The sequence below is a fragment of the Mesoplodon mirus genome (genome assembly GCF_964341445.2).
Source record: "Mesoplodon mirus genome assembly, chromosome: 14".
Classification (NCBI taxonomy): Eukaryota; Metazoa; Chordata; class Mammalia; order Artiodactyla; family Ziphiidae; genus Mesoplodon; species Mesoplodon mirus.
The window spans coordinates 50,232,802-50,251,410 of record NC_138990.1 but is presented as its reverse complement, the minus strand read 5'-3'; the positions used below and the strand labels follow the sequence as shown (position 1 = coordinate 50,251,410).

General features: G+C 37.7%; 2 protein-coding genes across 3 annotated transcripts in view; one reads left to right on the top strand and one right to left on the bottom strand.

Moving 5' to 3' along the window:
- Nucleotides 1–3,161, top strand: part of NLRC4 (NLR family CARD domain containing 4) — a gene marked incomplete at its 5' end in the record, with an annotated part of 47,663 nt that extends 44,502 nt beyond the window's left edge. Inside the window, one exon of the mRNA XM_082642990.1 lies at nucleotides 2,502–3,161. Within this exon, the coding sequence (XP_082499116.1) occupies nucleotides 2,502–2,794 (293 nt within the window). The 3' untranslated portion in view covers nucleotides 2,795–3,161. The remainder of the gene's footprint in view (nucleotides 1–2,501) is intronic.
- Nucleotides 1–18,609, bottom strand: part of SLC30A6 (solute carrier family 30 member 6) — a 43,229-nt gene that overhangs the window by 279 nt on the left and 24,341 nt on the right. The window contains exons 11-14 of one of the 2 annotated variants that reach the window (XR_014295879.1): nucleotides 16,798–16,900; nucleotides 15,534–15,581; nucleotides 14,406–14,474; nucleotides 4,632–6,871 (exon numbers count right to left, since the gene is read on the bottom strand). Coding sequence is in view for 1 of the 2 variants with exons in the window: in XM_082642253.1 (XP_082498379.1) it covers nucleotides 6,371–6,871; nucleotides 14,406–14,474; nucleotides 15,534–15,581; nucleotides 16,798–16,900 (721 nt within the window). In the remaining variant the exon portion in view is untranslated. Of the gene's footprint in view, nucleotides 1–3,391; nucleotides 6,872–14,405; nucleotides 14,475–15,533; nucleotides 15,582–16,797; nucleotides 16,901–18,609 lie in introns of those variants that run through there. The other variant, XM_082642253.1, reaches the window with a different exon arrangement.

Here is an 18,609-nt window from a genome sequence, read left to right as displayed (position 1 = left end):
TTTAAGTGCCATTTAAAAATTCTGACTCCCCAAATTTTGTTTCTAGCCCATCAGCAATCTGGGACTATCAGAAAGATAGATCATCGCTAGCTCAGGGATCTATTTCACCTGTTCTAACTTAACTCTTTTTTAGATGACGTAGTTTGATTTAAATGTTTGAGGCTGAACTCTCTTATCCAGCATGTTCTCAAAAAGACAGCCATCTCATCTGAACTCCATTATCCAGTCTGTTCTCAAAAAAAAAAAACACCACCACAGACCGTACTCATGTTCTAGCTCAGTGGTAAATCCTGGGCCAAATCATTCTGCCACATGGATCCTGATAATTTTCCAAGTGCTCTTTCTTGTTTTCTAATTGTATTCTTTTTTAAAAAAAAAGCATCTTATTTTTGTTGTGTTAGACGCAGTAACTTTTTAGGGTCTGTGAAAAAAACTAGGTTTTTGGAGTTCGTTTTTCCTGTTCCCTATGTTGCCTCATTTTTGTTTGGCTTTTAGTCAAAGGAACAGCCTTCCTTGTTGGCGGCTGTTCTCAATTGTCTGGTATTCCTATACTGTTCTCTTCACATTTTAGAGTGAGGCACAAGTTGATAGGAAGCTCTGTGCACCTGAGGGAGGGGGTTAGGTTCACTGTGGGTGATGAGGAAAGAAAAATAGACTCTTCCTTTGTGGGGCCTTTCCTTGGAGGCAATTCAATACTACCTGAGAAGGATCCTTACTCCTGAAGCATGTAAGCCCAATTGCCACTGCTCTGGAAACAAAGTGAAGTTGCAAAACCTATTGCCTTTGTGTGCTCCCAGGGCACCCTGACCTACTCACAACACCTAACACCCATCTAATTATTTTTTTTAATTTATTTTTATTGAGGTATAGTTGCTTTACAATGCTGTGCCAGCAATTACTTTATAATGTATGTTTTCGCACTATATTATAAGCCCAATGAGACAGAGACCATGTATGTCCTTTTACATATCTCCAGCACCCTAGCACAACCCGGGGTACACAGTAGGCACTCAAAGATGTTTGCTGAATGAATAAATGGTAAGAGCTCTAGGTCAGGGGAACTACAGGGTGGTCTCTGGCCACACCTGAGTTTTGTTTAGGATGTAGGAACCTTCAAGGATCAGAATCCTTCTACCCAGAGGATTTGAGATTCTGCCTGAAATTTGGATCGAGCCACTTGTGTTCTCCACAGCCCACGTACAGCCTACAGCTCTAAATGTCACAGATTCCTCTTCTCTCAGTAGTCTGCTCCTCTGCAGATTAAATGAACAAAATGCATGCCCTTGATTATGGATTATATTGCTTGTTCTTGGTTCTTGTGCTTGCCTACATTCTAGTAATTATGCAAGAAGCTCTCTTATTCTTTAAGCTTGGCAGACAGTCTGTATAAAGAGCTTACCCTCTGAGGATGGAATGGGCTTGAAATTCTTCTCTGTTAAAGTTCCTTTTAGGTGGTGAAATCTGTTCTACTAGTTGGGAAGGAGAAATGAAGTTGCTCTTTGGGGAAAGAGCCTTATATACAGACATGCTAATTGGCAACCAGTATTTTGACTGACCACATGCCATGCTGGGAAGCATATGGGAAAGAGGGCAGAGGCAGAAAGGACTTGAACATGATGGATAAGAGAGAGCAGGAAGAAAGTTACCCATAAGGAAGAGAGAAGGGCTCATTATGGGAAGGAGAAAGAGAGGAGAAAGTGAGGCCCTATGTATGAGCTAGGCTGGGCACAGGCTAAGCTGGTGTAACAGAAGACCCAACCACACCTTGGCTTACAGAACACAGAGCTTTATTCCCCTCTCCTATAATACTCAGAAGTGGGCAGTCCAGGCAGTTGGGATGGCTTTGCTCTGTGCAGTCTTTCAGACCCAGAAACCTATTTTCTTTACTCCTCCATTCCTTAGGGTGTTATCTTTGATTTCATGGAAATGGCTAGGATGTTTATGTTCCCTTTGTAGGAGGTAGAGTGCCCTATTCTGTAAGGAAAAGAGGAAGTTCCTGAAGAGTCTAGGGAGGGTTAAAAATAAGCCCAAAGCTCCAAATCTTGAGATTCTGAAGGAACTTACTTACTCAAGTTCACAGTTAGGAATATTCCACACCCAAAGGAACAATAGTTAGGTAGTGTTTGCTTCTTCAGAAGAGGAAGTGACCTAATATTGTCGAAGTCCGACTCCAGTTTTGAAAACAGGTACTGAATATTCTAATTGCATCTCTCATACCTCAATTTTTATGCAATTTTCCATTTCCTGGAAGAGTCAGGAAAAGGGAAAATATATAATTCATTTATATTGGTTTGCTATACTAATTACTATTTATCAGATTCCCTTACATTTTAGGAAAAATATAATTTGTAAATATAAAGGACCAGGTTCACAATCACTGCTCTAACTACAGAGAATTCTGATTTCTTTCTTAAGCAAAGCACTAGTCCAAACATGGTCTCTTAAAAAAAAAAAGCTGTTTTGCTTCCAGCTAACATACTTATTTCTATCTTTTTATTCAGGTGCATTTTTTGAAATGAACCCTCTGAAAAACCTCCAACAGCTGGATTTGGCAGGAAATTGTGTGAGCAGTGATGGATGGCTTGCCTTCATGAGTGTATTTGAGAATCTTAAGCAACTGGTGTTTTTTGACTTCAGTACTAAAAGCCTTTTACCTGATGCATCATTAGTCAGAAAACTTAGCCATGTGCTATCCAAATTAACTTTTCTCCAAGAAGCTAGGCTTGTTGGGTGGCAATTCGATGACGATGATGTCAGTGTTATTAAAGGTGCTTTTAAACTAGTAACTGCTTAAATAAAGGGTAGCCTAAGCCCATGAATGCTCTGGGGACCCCATTACTTTCAGCCTGGTGATTTAAAAATCTTTGCTCATCTAGTCCAAGAGTCTGAAAGTAAATGGCAATCCACTATACACCTACAAAATATCCTGCAGTGTCTGCCTAATTCACCCCTTCTAAACTTTTTCTTCTTTTACTGATATCAGGATGATGTGTGGCACCATCACCTCCTTAGCTGGCCTCTTCCATGGAAATCTAGTTTCTTAGTTTCATCATTCAAATAAAAAGGAGAAGGAAAAGAGGAGGATGCCAAGAAAATGAGCCCAAAGAAGAGGAGGAAATGGGAGGGAGTTTAACTTGACATCTATAAATAGTTCTGGTGTCCCATCACTTCTACTAGGAGTATCAGTTACTTGAAGGGGACTCCTGTTTATCCTTGTATTCCCTTTGGTCTCAAGAATAGCAGGTCACCAAAGTTTATATATTGTATGCACATTTACTTAGTACAGGGCCTGGCATGTACTATACTCTCAACAAGCATTTGCTGAATATGGGATAAAGTTACCAATAAAGAATAGGCCAAAATTATTTAGAAGCAGAGAGAAAACTCCATGTATGTTCTTTATTCAAACAGTTTAATTCAAACAATTTGGAATGTAAAAATTATTTTCTTACATAAGAAGCAGATCAGACTCCCCAAAAAGATCAGCAATCTTTAGTTAAGCAAAAAATTGGCAGTTTATGAGTAGCTAAATCAGAGGCTTGAATGAGTAGCTAAACCAGTTGCTGATACATGTATGTAATTCCATCTGTGACTTCAGAGATTAAGGAAGAAAGAAAAAATGGACCCCATTATTTTGTACCCTATGGAAGCTAAGGGTACCCTGCCCTAATCTTTTCCCCACCACCTCCAAAAATAATCCTTCCCCACAAAGAAAGAAGTCTAAGAAAAATCTGTTTAATCTAAACAGATTTAAGTTGAGGCAAGTCTGAAATAAACAAAAACCAAAATGGTGTCAACCTGTAGTTTACCCTCTGCTCTCATGGCATCTCCAATTAATGGCTCGGGTATTGGCATAGGTAACACTTGGCCTGTATGTTGAGGTAGTCACTGAAAAGAAATACTAGGTACAATATTCCGTTTCGCAAGTGGGCATATATTCTGCAGATTTAGTCATACAATTTTAGAGCTGATAGTTTCCAGATCAACTACTTCATTTCCCACCCTAACTTTACAGATGAGAAACCTCACAGAAGTTAAATGACTTGCCCATGGTTATAAAACTACTTATATAGTGGCAGCATGAGGATCGGAATCCAAATCTCTTGTCTTCTAGTCCAGTGTTTTTTTCCATTATAATATAGCAATTTCTCAAACAGGATTAATCATATTCCATGAAGCTTGCTCTTAATCACAAACCATGGGTCAAGTACTTAATTCAAACTTGCTTCTTTGTCTAGCTTCAAGTAACTCTGTGGCAAGATTTACTAGTAAGGCTACTACATCTAGGCCTATGCTGGGCAAGCTTCTTATTTTCATATCCAGAACCTGGTCAGATCTTGGCAAATAAGACTTCTTTATTTAACAATGCCGGAACAATGTCACCTGAAGCAGTTGGCATTACTGAATTTCAGCAAGTAGAGCCAATTCTTTCAGAACCCATATGCAACTTCTCAAATAGTGTAGGTGGGTATCAAAGCACCTTTGGAAGGACAATTAATTGCACAGGTGCTACCTCTAAATGGGTGTTAAGGAAATAGGCGTTTAACATCTCACAGAACTGTGTTCAGTACCTGGGTACTTTAAAAATCCCCTGGAGATGGAGAAGACATGCACAGCATGGCAGCACATACCTCTTAATCATCACTCAGTACACGGCAGTTCTTCAGATTTCATGCATGACCCGAATTCACGTTTAGATGAGGTCAATGGAGGAAAAATCACCCTGTAATAGTAGACCAATAATAGGTATAGTAATAGTTGGAGAACATAAGACAAATGTCAAGGAACAGGTTGCCTTATCACATTTTACAAAGTTTCACTTTCCCCGGCAGTCAAGGTAGCGTGGGCTCTATTTCTTCAGCAGGTCAACTGCCTGAACAGGGTTGCAGGTGTCAAAGACAATGATCAACTCCTCATCAAGCAAAAGTTATTTGGGACATGGTCACTTATTATCACAGGATGACTACAATTCTGCTCGACAGAGATGGCTTCTTAGATGTTTATGATTCTACTGTAAAGAAACAGGATTTGGGAGTGTTGCTCAAATTTAAAAGAGGATGAGTTTATTGAAGAAACTTGCAAAATCTAAAAAAAAAAACTTCTCTAGATAGCTGCTGATGGCTGGAAATATCATAAATCTTCAGAAGTACTGGATTCTAGAAAAGTTGAATCCACTCTCAAAATCCATTTTTAAACCCTAATTATAAAACTCATGATAAAATGAAAAAAAAATCTCATAGGTAATCTGTGACTGCTGCTTGTTATACTTTTTTATAAGTAATGCTGGCCATGTTAGAAAGTCCTTAACATTTGCATTTGGAAAATAATTTTAAAATAATTTACATGATTCTCACACTTCGATTCACTATTTTCAATAAAGCAAAACAAAAAAAGTTAGAAACTGTCTAATGCAGATATAACAATACTGTATTCTATAACCTAGGGTCCACTATGTTTTGGTAAAATTATATAATGTAAACTCAAATTGTTCATGCAACTTTGAAAAAAGATTAAATCGTATTACTACGTATGGAATTCCACCTATTTTGGTAATATATGTGATATATTTTGTTAATAAAATGAGAAATTAAAGTCAACCGATGAAAAGGTGACAAAAAAGATAAATCTATCATTATGTCAGTATTTGGTTAAATGTAAGACAGAAAACTGGGATTCCTTCACTGCATATCACCTAAGGATTTGGTATCTATTTAACCAAAATAAAACACTTTGAGAATGATGGGCCACTTACAAATGTACTGAAATTTTTTAATGAGAAAAACTATTAAAAAACTGATAAGTAAAAATTTCAAGTTGTGCCAGATGGTAAAATATGTTTTAAAATTTCTGATAAAAATGTTTGCTTTTACTTTGCAAGACATAATTCAGGAGGACCTCAAAGGAAAATGTAGCAATTATGTTTGGAAAATCTATAAAAGAGACTTTTACTTTTAAAATGGACTTTTTCTTTTCCTAAAATGTGTACTCAAGAAGCATGTTTATAAATTTCACTGAAGAAAGTATTATATTTTTAATAATGTGACAGATCCACTCCATCAAGTGGCTCTCTTATAAAGGTAGTGTTATATCACACTGCAGTCAACTATGAAACCAAAGATAGCAAAATTCAAATTTAGAGAAACAGATTTCTAAAGGAAGCCTATTTAAAGCCTATAACATTTAGAAGGTTCTCACTGCCCCAAATACATTTTACAAAAATATAGTTTCATTGGTTTCATGAAATGTGAACAAACCTACTATTCTCTAATTAGAGTAAATGATTGAACAGTCGATGCAACGTTGGATTACTAAATAAACTGGAAGTCAAGGAGTCAATATTCCTCATAAAAATAAATTAAATTACAGTACATCATGGTCTTGGTTGTCCAATTCTATTGTTAGTTCCATGTCTACTTGGTATATTTGTAAAACCAGTCCTGAATCCTTGGGTTGCTCCAATTCCTGGAACTCCAAGTCCTTGATTAAGCATGCTGCTATAAGGTGTGTGTCCATGATTAAGACCCAAAGCATAAGGTCTTGTTTGAGTATTAAGAAGAATAACTGGGCTCACGTTTTTTCCAGGGGTGTTAAATGAAAATTCTGGAGGTGGACTACTGGGTTTAGCTGGAGTTGATGTAACAGGGTTGGAATCGTCAGTACCCTTTAAAGGAGGCATTGGGATTATGTGATGATCTGAAAAGTTTAGGACATTGGCTGCAACAGGCCCAGACAGTAAGGCAGGCCTGATCCAATCATCCTTGAAAATCTGAACAGTCAGAGTAGATACTAGTGTGTACAGCCTGTTGGTCACATGAGCAAGAACCATTTGTTCATTTGCATCTCGTCGAATTCTCACATGAACAGATCCAGCCTAAAAGGGACAAAATCATATGAAAGAGACTGCTTAGAATTATACTACTGAAAATTCCATTAGAAATGAACATTTTATTTATGATTTGGTTGTAACATTACTTGGTATTTTCTTTAAAACAAGGGAAAACTTAATGTCTTGATATTCCTTAAAGACTACTTAGTAGTAATTATCAATGAAAAGAGTTAATAAAATAATTTATGACTCTAAATAAAATGTGACTTTTTAAAATATTAAAAAAAGAAATCCATGTAGGAGGAAGGCAGACATGTTGTAACCCAAAGCAGAATACAAATGAAGTATATGGAAAATGCACTGAAAGGTCAGAGAAGGCAGGTATTAATTCAACTGAGGAAGACTTCAAAGGAAGATGGCATTTGATCTGGGTTGGTGGTCAAATGAAATTTCAAAAGGCAGAGACAGGCATTCTAAGCTGAGGGAATAGCAATTAAAACCCATGGCATGTTTGGGTAAGAATAAGCAATATTGGGGCCTCCCTGGTGGCGCAGTGGTTGAGAGTCCGCCTGCCGATGCAGGGGACACAGGTTCGTGCCCCGGTCCGGGGAGATCCCACATGCCGCGGAGCGGCTGGGCCCGTGAGCCATGGCCGCTGAGCCTGTGCATCCGGAGCCTGTGTTCCGCAACGGGAGAGGCCACAACAATGAGAGGCCACCGTACCGCAAAAAAAAAAAAAAAAAAAAAAAGAAGTATAATATTTCAGGGAGCAGAAAAACAATGAAAGAGAGAAAAGACAGGAAGAAAAGGAAGAGGAAAGGAGGAAACAAATAAGGAAAGGAAGAACAGGAAGAAGAAAGAAGGATAGGTTAGGTAATAAAGGTAAAAAGAAAGGCTAGGAGGGGGTTCTAAAAACCATGAATAAGGAGTTTTAGTTGCAGCAATCAAACAGAAGTAAAATAATTAATGTTCAGAAAAATTACAGTTATGGATAATTGCTAATTAGTCAGGAAATGACTGCAACAGTCTAGGTTAGAAATGAAGAAGGCTGAGATAGGACAGATATAGTGGGACCAGAGAGGGACAGATGGATTCATGATATTCCATGGGAGATCTTAATTCTCAACTGGATATAATCAATGAGGGAGATGAAGTCATCAAAGACGATCTCAAGGTTTCTAGCCTAGGTTACTAGGATAGAGAGCACCAGGCATTACAATGATGGTTAGAAGTATGCTTATTAACTTGATTAAGATGTTCATCATACATTTTATCTTTAAAAGATAGTAAAATAACAGGTAAAACAATGATCATAGTTTGATTAAAACACACAGAAAAATATCAAGAATGATACCACATGATCATCTCAATAGATGAAGAAAAAGCATTTGACAAAATTCAACATCCATTTATGATAAAAACTCTCGACAAAGTTGGTATGTAGGGAACATATATCAAAATAATAAAGGCCATTTATGACAAACACACAGCTAACATCATACTCAATGATGAAAAGCTGAAAGCTTTTCCTCTAAGATCAGGAATAAGACAAGGATGCCCACTCTTGACATTTCTATTCAACATAGTATTAGAAGTCCTAGCCATAACAATCAGAGGAGAATAAGAAATAAGATGCACCCAAATTGGAAGGGAAGAAGTAAAATTATCACTATTTTCAGAAGACATAATACTATATATAGAAAACCCTAAAGACTCCACCAAAAAACTATTAGAACTAATAAATGAATTCAATAAAGTTTCAGGATATAAAACTAATATATAGAAATCTGTTGCATTTCTATATACTAATAATGAACTATCAAAAAGGAAAATCAAGAAAATCCCACTTACAATTGAATCAAAAAGGATAAAATATCTAGGAATAAATTTAACGAAGGAAGGCTTCCCCGGTGGTGGAGTGGTTAAGAATCTGCCTGCCGATGCAGGGGACACGGGTTCTAGACCTGGTCCAGGAAGATTCCACATGCTGTGGAGCAACTAAGCCTGTGAGCCACAACTACTGAGCCTGCGCTCTAGAGCCCGCGAGCCACAACTACTGAAGCCCATGCACCTAGAGCCCATGCTCCACAACAAGAGGAGCCACTGCAATGAGAAGCCCGCTCACCACAATGAAGAGCAGCCCCCACTCGCCGCAACTAGAGAAAGCCCGTGCGCAGCAATGAAGACCCAACGCAGCCAAAATAAATAAAATAAAATAAATTAAGTAAAAAAAATTTAACCAAGGAGGTAAAAGACCCATACTCTATAAGGCACCAATGAAAGAAACTAAAGATGATACCAATAAATGGAAAGATGGTTTGTGTTCATGGACTGGATGAATTGATATTGTTAAAATGTCCATACTACACGAGGCAATCTACAGATTCAATGCAACCCTATCAAAATACCCATGGCATTTTTCACAGAACTAGAACAAGTAATCCCAAAATTTATGTGGAACCACAAAAGACCCCAAATAGACAAAGCAATCTTGAGAAGGAAGAACAAAGGTATTATGCTCCCTGACTTCAAATTATACTATAAAAGTTACAGTAATCAAAACAGTATAGGGCTTCCCTGGTGGCACAGTGGTTGAGAGTCCGCCTGCCGATGCAGGGGACACGGGTTCGTGCCCTGGTCTGGGAAGATCCCACATGCCACGGAGCGGCTGGGCCCGTGAGACATGGCTGCTGAGCCTGAGCCTCCGGAGCCTGTGCTCCGCAACGGGAGAGGCCACAACAGTGAGAGGCCCGCGTACTGCAAAACGAACAAACAAACAAACAAAAAACCCAAAAAAACAAACAAACAGTATAGTACTGGCACAAAAACAGACATAGATCAATGGAACAGAACAGAGAGCCCGGAAATAAACCCACACACATATGGTCAATTAATCGACAACAAAGGAGGTAGAAAACACAATGGGGAAAAGACAGTCCCTTCAATAAGTGGTGCTGGGAAAACTGGACAGTTACATACAAAAGAATGAAACTAGAACATTTTCTCATACCATATACACAAATACACTTAAAACAGATCAAAGACTTCAGTTTAACACCTGAAACCATAAAACTCCTAGAAGAAAACACAGGCAGTAAGGTCTTTAACATCAGTCTTCTCAGTATTTTTTTGATCTGCCTCCTCAGGCAAGGGCCACAGACGCAAAAATAAACAAACGGGACCTAATCAAACTAGAAAGCTTTTGCACAGTGAAGGAAACCATCAATAAAATGAAAAGGCAACCTAGTGAGTGGGAGAAGACATGTGCAAATGATATGTCTGATAAGGACATAAAGAACTCATACAATTCAAGATCAAAAATAAAAAAACCCAATTAAAAAATGGCCTTGGGGGACTTCCCTGGTGGTCCAATGGTTAAGACTTCTTGCTTCTACTGCAGGGGGCACAGGTTCGATCCCTGGTGGGGGAACTAAGATCCCACATGCCGTGTGGTGCGGCCAGGAAAAAAAAAAACGGCTTGGGATTAACAAACACACACTACTATATATAAAACAGATAACCAACAAGCACCTACTGTATAGCCCAGGGAACTCTGCTCAATATTCTGTAATAACCTACATGGGTAAAGAATCTGAAAAAGAATGAACGTGTGTATATGTATAACTAAATCACTTTGCTGTACACCTGAAACTAACACAACATTGTAAATGAACTACACTCCAATTAAAAAAAAAGCGGGGGTGCAGGCAGAGGACCTGAACAGGCATTTTTCCAAAGAAGACATACAAAAGGCCAACAGGAACATGAAAGGACGCTCAACATCACTCATCATCAGGGAAATGCAAATCAAAATCACAATGAGATTTCACCTCATACCTATCAAAATGCCTACTGTCAAAAAGATAAAAAATAACAAGTGTTGGCAAAGATATGGAGAAAAGGGAACCACAGTACATCACTGGTGAGAATGTAAAGTGTTACAGCCACTACAGAAAACTGTACAGAGGTTCCTCAAAAATTAAAAACGAAAGTACCATACAATCCAACAATTCCACTCCTGGGTATTTATCTGAAGAAAATGAAAACACTAATTTAAAAAGATAAATGCACCCCAATGTTCATAGTGGCATTATTTACAATAGCCAAGATATGGAAGCAACCTAAGTGCCCACTGACAGATAAATGGATACAGACGTGGTATACACGTAGAGTGGAATATTACTCAGCCATAAAAAAAGAATGAAATCTTGCCATTTGCGACAACTTGGATGGACCTGAAGGGTATTTAGCTTAGTGAAATATGTCAGAAAGACAAATACTGTGTTCCCACTTATATGTGGAATCTAAAAAACAAAACAAATGAACAAACAGAATAAAACAAAAATAGACTCACAGATACAGAGAACTAATGGTTACCAGAGAGAGGGGTGAGGGAAGGGGCAAAATAGGGGAAGGGTTATTAAGAGATACAAACTAACAGTTATAAAATAAGTGTAAGTCACAGGGATGTAATGTACAGCACAGGGAATACAGTCAATATTTTATAATTTAGTATGGTGTATAATCTATAAAAATATCAAATCACTATGTTGGGGGGAAAAAGAATGACAGCACTTATCTCTAGATGGTAGAATTATTAAGGATTTTTGTTCTTTTTGACTTAAGTTCTAATTTTTCTAACAATGGGGTATATTTGTATAATAAAAACTTAAATAAAAATACGTACTAAAAAACAAGCAACAGACAGAACAAAAATATATAGTAAATAAAATATATAGCAGACATTGTTGATTTTTAGATAAACTCAGATTTCATAAAAAGAAAAAACTATAACAGCACCTAAATTAGCAAAATAGTTGGCTTAGTTACAATGGGTCTAAATCCATGGCTTGAGCACTAATAAGAGAGTTATTGCTAATCATGAGATAAAGAAAATATCTTACTGCTTGAATTTGACTTCCATTTTATTACTTTTAGGTAAGACAAGCCACGTCTACAAATTGAGTCATCTTTGATTTCTCCCTTTCCTTTGCCACTGTGAGATGATAATCTCACAGTTTTCACTATACAAAATTATAAAAGATACTGTATCTCCTCTTTCAGTCTGATATGGAAGTCAAAGCAATTAAAATAAGTGAAAACCATTTCCAAGTATGAGCTTGAACAGTGTCCTATGATAATGGTGTTTGCATTAATCTATGGCTTTTGTGACAATTATTCCTGGCAGCCCAAAAGCTTGTTTTATTAATTTCCTTTGTCTTAATTAGGCAACACATTGGTGTAGCTGTTGGATGGCCAAGTTCTGAACAGCAGAAATGATTGTGTTTATAAGCCACCCAGCTAAATAAACACTTGTCTACTAGTTTGTTACTATCAATACAATTAAAAGAATGATTAAAAGTGAACTGTAAGGGGGCTTTCCCTGGTGGCACATTGGATAGGACTCCACACTCCCAATGCAGGGAGAGCCTGGGTTCAAGCCCTGGTCAGGGAACTAGATCCCACATGCGTGCTGCAACCAAGGAGCCCACGAGCCAAACTAAGGAGCTCGCTTGCCTCAACTAAGACCTGGCACAACCAAATAAATAAAATAAATAAATAAATATTAAAAAAAAAAGTGAACTGCAAGGGACTTCCCTGGTGGCTCAGTGGTTAAGAATCCACCTGCCAATGCAGGGGACACAGGTTCGATCCTTGGTCTGGGAAGATCCCACATGCCGCAGAGCAACTAAGCCCATGTGCCACAACTACTGAGGCTGCACTCTAGAGCCTGCTAGCTGCAACTACTGAGCCCAAGTTCTGCAACTACTGAAGCCTACATGCTCTAGGGCCCTTGAGCTGCAACTACTGAGCCCATGTGCTGCAACTACTGAAGCCCCCATGCCTAGAGCCCGTGCTCTGCAACAAGAGAAGCCCTCACTCGTCGCAACTAGAGAAAGCCTGCATGCAGCAACTAAGATCCAATGCAGCCAAAAAAATAAATTAATTAATTAAAAAAAATCTTTTGGGCATAGAAACAAAAAGATCAAGTCACATATAAAGGTGAAAAAAATCAGACTACGTATCATCAGGCTTTATCACCATAATGCTTTATGCCAGAGGAAAATGGAGTAATATATTTAAGAAACTCAAGGAAATAAAATATGTGCTCAGGATTTTATATCCAGCTAAATGATTTTCAAGTATAATGTTCACAACTGTTTTCTTTTTTTTTTTTTTTTTTTTTTTTTTTCTTTTTGCGGTATGCGGGCCTCTCACTGTTGTGGCCTCTCCCGTTGCGGAGCACAGGCTCCGGATGCGCAGGCCCAGCGGCCATGGCTCACGGGCCCAGCCGCTCCGCGGCATATGGGATCCTCCCAGACCGGGGCACGAACCCGTATCCCCTGCATCGGCAGGCGGACTCTCAACCACTGCGCCACCAGGGAGGCCCCACAACTGTTTTCAACATTCAAAAATTTAGAGAATATTGTTCCCAAGGGTCTTTCCTGAAGAATTTACTAGAGAATGAATTTTAGATATCCAAAAGACTAGAGAGGGGAAGAGAAGGAGAAGGAAGAGATGAAGCAGCCATTTTCTGCTAAAAGAGTATAAGCCTGAAACTAAAGACTGCAAAGTAGTGATATCATTGAGCTGTTGGACCAACCCTAATCTGCCTACCTCTGAAATCTGTGTTATGTTACAAAAGTCAAAATCCTATTTTTTTTTTTTTTTTTTTTTTTTTTTTTTTTTGCGGTATGCGGGCCTCTCACTGTTGTGGCCTCTCCCGTTGCGGAGCACAGGCTCCGGATGCGCAGGCCCAGCGGCCATGGCTCACGGGCCCAGCCGCTCCGCGGCATATGGGATCCTCCCAGACCGGGGCACGAACCCGTATCCCCTGCATCGGCAGGCGGACTCTCAACCACTGCGCCACCAGGGAGGCCCAAAATCCTATTTTTTTTAAATGATATTGTAGAATAGTATTTAATAACATGGAAAACTGTTCATTATATATTAAGTGAAAAGAGCAGATTATAAAACAGCATGACCTCATTTTCTAAAGAGAGTAAGTATACAAGTATTAATACCAAAACATCAATAGGATTATGGTTGTTTAAATTTTTTTTTTCTGGGTACTTTCCTGTATTTTCCTCATCATTCCTGACACAGGAATAAAATCATGCCATAACAAAATCTCTTCGGTAATGAGGTCTAAATTGGACTAGAAAACACGGAATTTTATGCTGAAGCAGCTGTTATTATAACTCTTTAACATATTCAGCAAAAATCTCCAAAATTACAACGGTAATAAAAAAGAAAATAATTGCACATTTTACTTCTGCAACATTTTTGTATTTAGGAATGTATGACTATGGATTTTTCTTTTTTGGACAGCCCAGTATTGAGATCATTTAGTTTGAAAGGAAAAAAATGAATGAAGAAAAACATTCCTTAATCTCAATTAGGTTACTAAATCCATCTAAATTTACTTTATTGAACAGTAATGGGAATCAAAGGATCTACAAAAATTTTAAAGAAATACTTTTTTCAGTTTTAAAAAGTATAAACTATGTTTATAAACTTTGTTTTATAACTATGTTTTAAACTATGCTTAAACTAAAGTAATATATAGAAAGCATACCAATGAGCCAAAACCTAGGGTCCAAAAATGCTCATTTCGGACCTCCAAAACTCCATCCAACGTAGATACCTAATCAAAAACACAGAAATAGGGCTTTTGTATTTGACATATCCAACACAATTCAGTCACATTATGGATTTGCTGTAAGCCTAGAAATGACATGGCCAAACCCTGCCTGAAGACACTTATTAGCCAAGAGAAGTCCCAGACCATTCACTCCAGATACCATTTCTGCTTGTTCAATACTGAGCCAGGGCCTTCTTTTCCAGTTTATTCTCTGCACCAATACCTCAAGAATCAGGTCTTTACTTCCCTCATTCACACCTTGTTCAACAGTATGTAGTTCTTTTCATCTTATTAGTATAGTATATATTTATATCCAGCACTTGTGGTATCAGAATTTTTTTGTCTTCTCAATCATTCCTTTCTCCAGATTCCCTTTTAAGAAATTTCTGTACAATACAGGATGTTATTTGGATGTGGGCCAAAAGGAAATTCCAAGGCCAGATATACAGTGTGTGGCCCATTGATACAGTGGCACAGACCCCACTAGCTGAAGCAAGTGGTCAGCTATATTGATCAAAGTGGCCTCTGTGATACTGACAACCAATAGTTTAAAACACTCTCAACATTCAAATAATTTGATTATCTTATTCCTTCATTAGTTAACAGTTGGAATTTTATAACAATACAAAATCTAAACCTACAAATCAAGATATTAGGTGCTGAAGCAATCACCATGTAAAGGTGGCCTCTGACTTAATCAAAATCCTAGGTTTGAATACAAAATCATAAAAATCACAGCATTTATACAGCAAATAGTGTGGTCTTTAGACCATTACCGTCTACATTTATTGGGCTGGCCAAAAATGTCGTTCGGGTTTTTCATAACATCTTATGGAGGAATTCAAATGAACTTTCTGGCCAACCTAATATTTCAAGTGAATCTGGCTTCCAGACTGCGCAATTCGTCAAATTGTTCTATTTTTGTCACTATGTCTCCTACTGTATCATTGTAAAGAACAAAAACTTCCCTAAAATAAAATTCTAGAAAGAGCTGAAATTATTTGTACCCACTCTTTGCATTCTCTATAAATTAAAATGATTTTACTTATTATTCCTTCTTACCTCTCTGATAAGTTTGTCCAACTGACCAATAACATGGGGTGGTGTTGTCTGGGGAAAAAAATAAAATAAAATATGAATCTAGAGAGAGAAAAAACTTTTGCAACAATCGTCCTGACACTAAAAAACTGGGTTTTACACCAGCCTTTGCTTTGTTTCACATGTGCCCTCTCATGATTTAGGGAAGAAAGGCTTTAATTGACCCACTAATAAAGCAGCATCAGGAATCAGCCCACACTTATTTCTTATATTGCAAAAAAGCTGCTATCTCTAGAACCAAATAAGCCTTAAAGAACCAAATAATCAACAAAAAAGTCTTTAAGAAAGTAAAACTTTGTATAAGGCATAGCACTATAAAACTAAGCTTATTGTTATTACTGATTCTGGAGAGGGAGATACAACCCATAAGTTTTAGAAAAGGCATGAGGGAAAGACAGAAGGAAAAGCAGTGCTTACACATTCATCTAGTCCTGGGAAACTACCTTTCTATTCAGGTGCTTGTCTACAGGTGTTCCTATTGTTTCAATAAGTAGTGATTTCTCATTTTAAATTTAAAAGTCTCACTAATTCAAGAATAGAAAATAAGAAAGCAATCATAACCAGATTATACAATAGCCAAAGCACATTTATTAGGGGAAAATGAATATCTAAAAAAGATTTTAAGTAATATTGTTTTCACTTGAAACATTATTAGAGGCAAAATATTTTCATTTATGCTTTTGTCTTACAACTACATGAAGATCTATGCCTATTTTGTGCATCAATAGAACTTCATCTGGTTCTTTTTTTAAAAAATAAATTTATTTATTTATTTATTTATTTATTTATTTATTTATGGCTGAGCTGGGTCTTTGTTGCTGCGTGTGGGCTTTCTCTAGTTGCAGTGAGCGGGAGCTACTCTTCATTTTGGTGCGAGGGCTTCTCACTGCGGTGGCTTTCCTTGTTGCAGAGCACAGGCTCTAGGGCACAGGCTCAATAGTTGTGGTGCACAGGCTTAGCTGCTCTGCGGCATGTGGGATCTTCCCGGACCAGGGTTCGAACCCATGTCCCCTGCACTGGCAGGCGGATTCTTAACCACTGCGCCACCAGGGAAGTACCACCTGGTTCTTACTATTCAAATTTCAGAGATTATTGTTTGGCTTCATTTCCAACAGTGCCCTCCAGTAGCTAAAACTTTCATCATCTGGTAGAAGAACCCATATTGTTTTATAATCTGGTAAAAGAACATAGCTAATTTTAAGCATGCATATTGAAAGAAGACCCTTACCTGGAGTAATACTTTCCCACTGTACACACTCATGGGATACATAGTGCCAAATGTCATCAGAGCAATGGCTATGGCTGATGCAGTATCTACAGCAAAATAATTACTGAAAAGAAAAAACAATTCTAAATTTTAAATGTATGCTTCACTGGGCTTCTTACAATTTAATCTACCAAACTTTAACTATCTAAAGCAACAGCACTGTTTTACCACAGCTGGCCACTACTGGCAATGAGAGCATCTCAAAGGAAGATAAAAGTTTTCAGAATCCTTTCTTGCCAAAGTTTAGGGGGAAATAACTAATAATTATGTTAATTAGTGTGATGAGAGATGATGAAGAAAAATAATGTGAGCATTTCCCCACAATGTGTTGTCAATCTACTTGTCAACTATAAATATTTCATATATATTTATTTGCTGCAACAAATAAAAACCTTTAACTAGTAATTTCTGATACAGGAAGACCAATAGAATTCATCAGTGATTCTATCAATTTTGCTGTAAACAATAACTCCAATAATTACTATTAAAATTTTTCAAATTCCCCAGGAATTTCACAAGGTGAGATTCTCCAGGAATCTGTTATAGCAACATTGTAACTGAAGTGCATCTCATCAGTAGTTCACTGTTCTATTAACAAGACAGACCAAAATGCCAATGGTTACAAAGCTGATCATGTACTCTTTTTCACCTTTTCCCATATGTTGGGAATAGAAACATGAGTAAAGACATAGATCCTGCCTTTGAAATGGCAGGAAACATACATGGGGAAAATATAATAAAGGACTTTGGATACAAAGGAGAAGTCCTACAGGGTATCATGGATGAACAAAGGAGTGAGTGGCAAGCCTACTGGGGTAGGGATAATGCAGAAAGGCTAAATATAAAAAGAGGTGACAGGGGTTTCCCTGGTGGTCCAGTGGTTAAGACTCCGCGCTTCCACTGAGGGGCGCGCAAGATCGATCCCTGGTCGGGGATGGTCCGCATGCTGCGAGGTGTGGCAAAAAAAGAAAAAAAAAAAAAAAGAGGTGACATTTGAGCTGAGCCTTCAAAATGAGCAAGATGATGGGAGCAAGATGTTGGGAGCAAGATACTGTAGACAGTGAAAGCAGCATGTGCAAGGGCATGAAAACCCTGATGCAGCAATGAAACTATCAACAGTTAAGTACATATAGAGATAGACGGATGGCTAGTAAGGTTGGTAGAAGCTTCACTGTGTTAACAACTTTTAATTTTTTAATTTTTTCTTTTCTTTTTATCAACTTTTAATTTTTTTAAGTATCCAAAAGATAATTTTGAAACAGGAAAATATTATGTTCCGATTTGCAACTTTTAATGATCACATCAGTAGCAAAATAGCAGATAACTAAAGATGTGTGAGAATAAAAATTATAAGATCAGAAGACTATTCTAATTAGGCCAAGGAAATGATCATAAAGGCCTCAATTTAGGAAAACGAATGGGAAGAAGGGAAAGATAATATTAAAAAGAAAGATTAAACAAGAGTAGGTGACAAGACTATTGTTTACAACAGCCAAGACATGGAAACAACTTATGTTTCTGTTGACAGATAAATGGATAAAGAAAATGTGGCATATACATACAAAAATATATACACAATGGAATATTAAGTCAGCCATAAGAAGGAAATCCTGCCATTTGTGACATGGATGGACCTTGAGGGCATTATGCTAAGTGAAATAAGCCAGACACAAAAGGACAAATATGTATAATTTCATTTATATGAAGTACTTAGAGTAGTCAGATCCATAGAGACAGAAAGTAGGATAGTGGCTGCCAGGGGCTGGGGGGAGG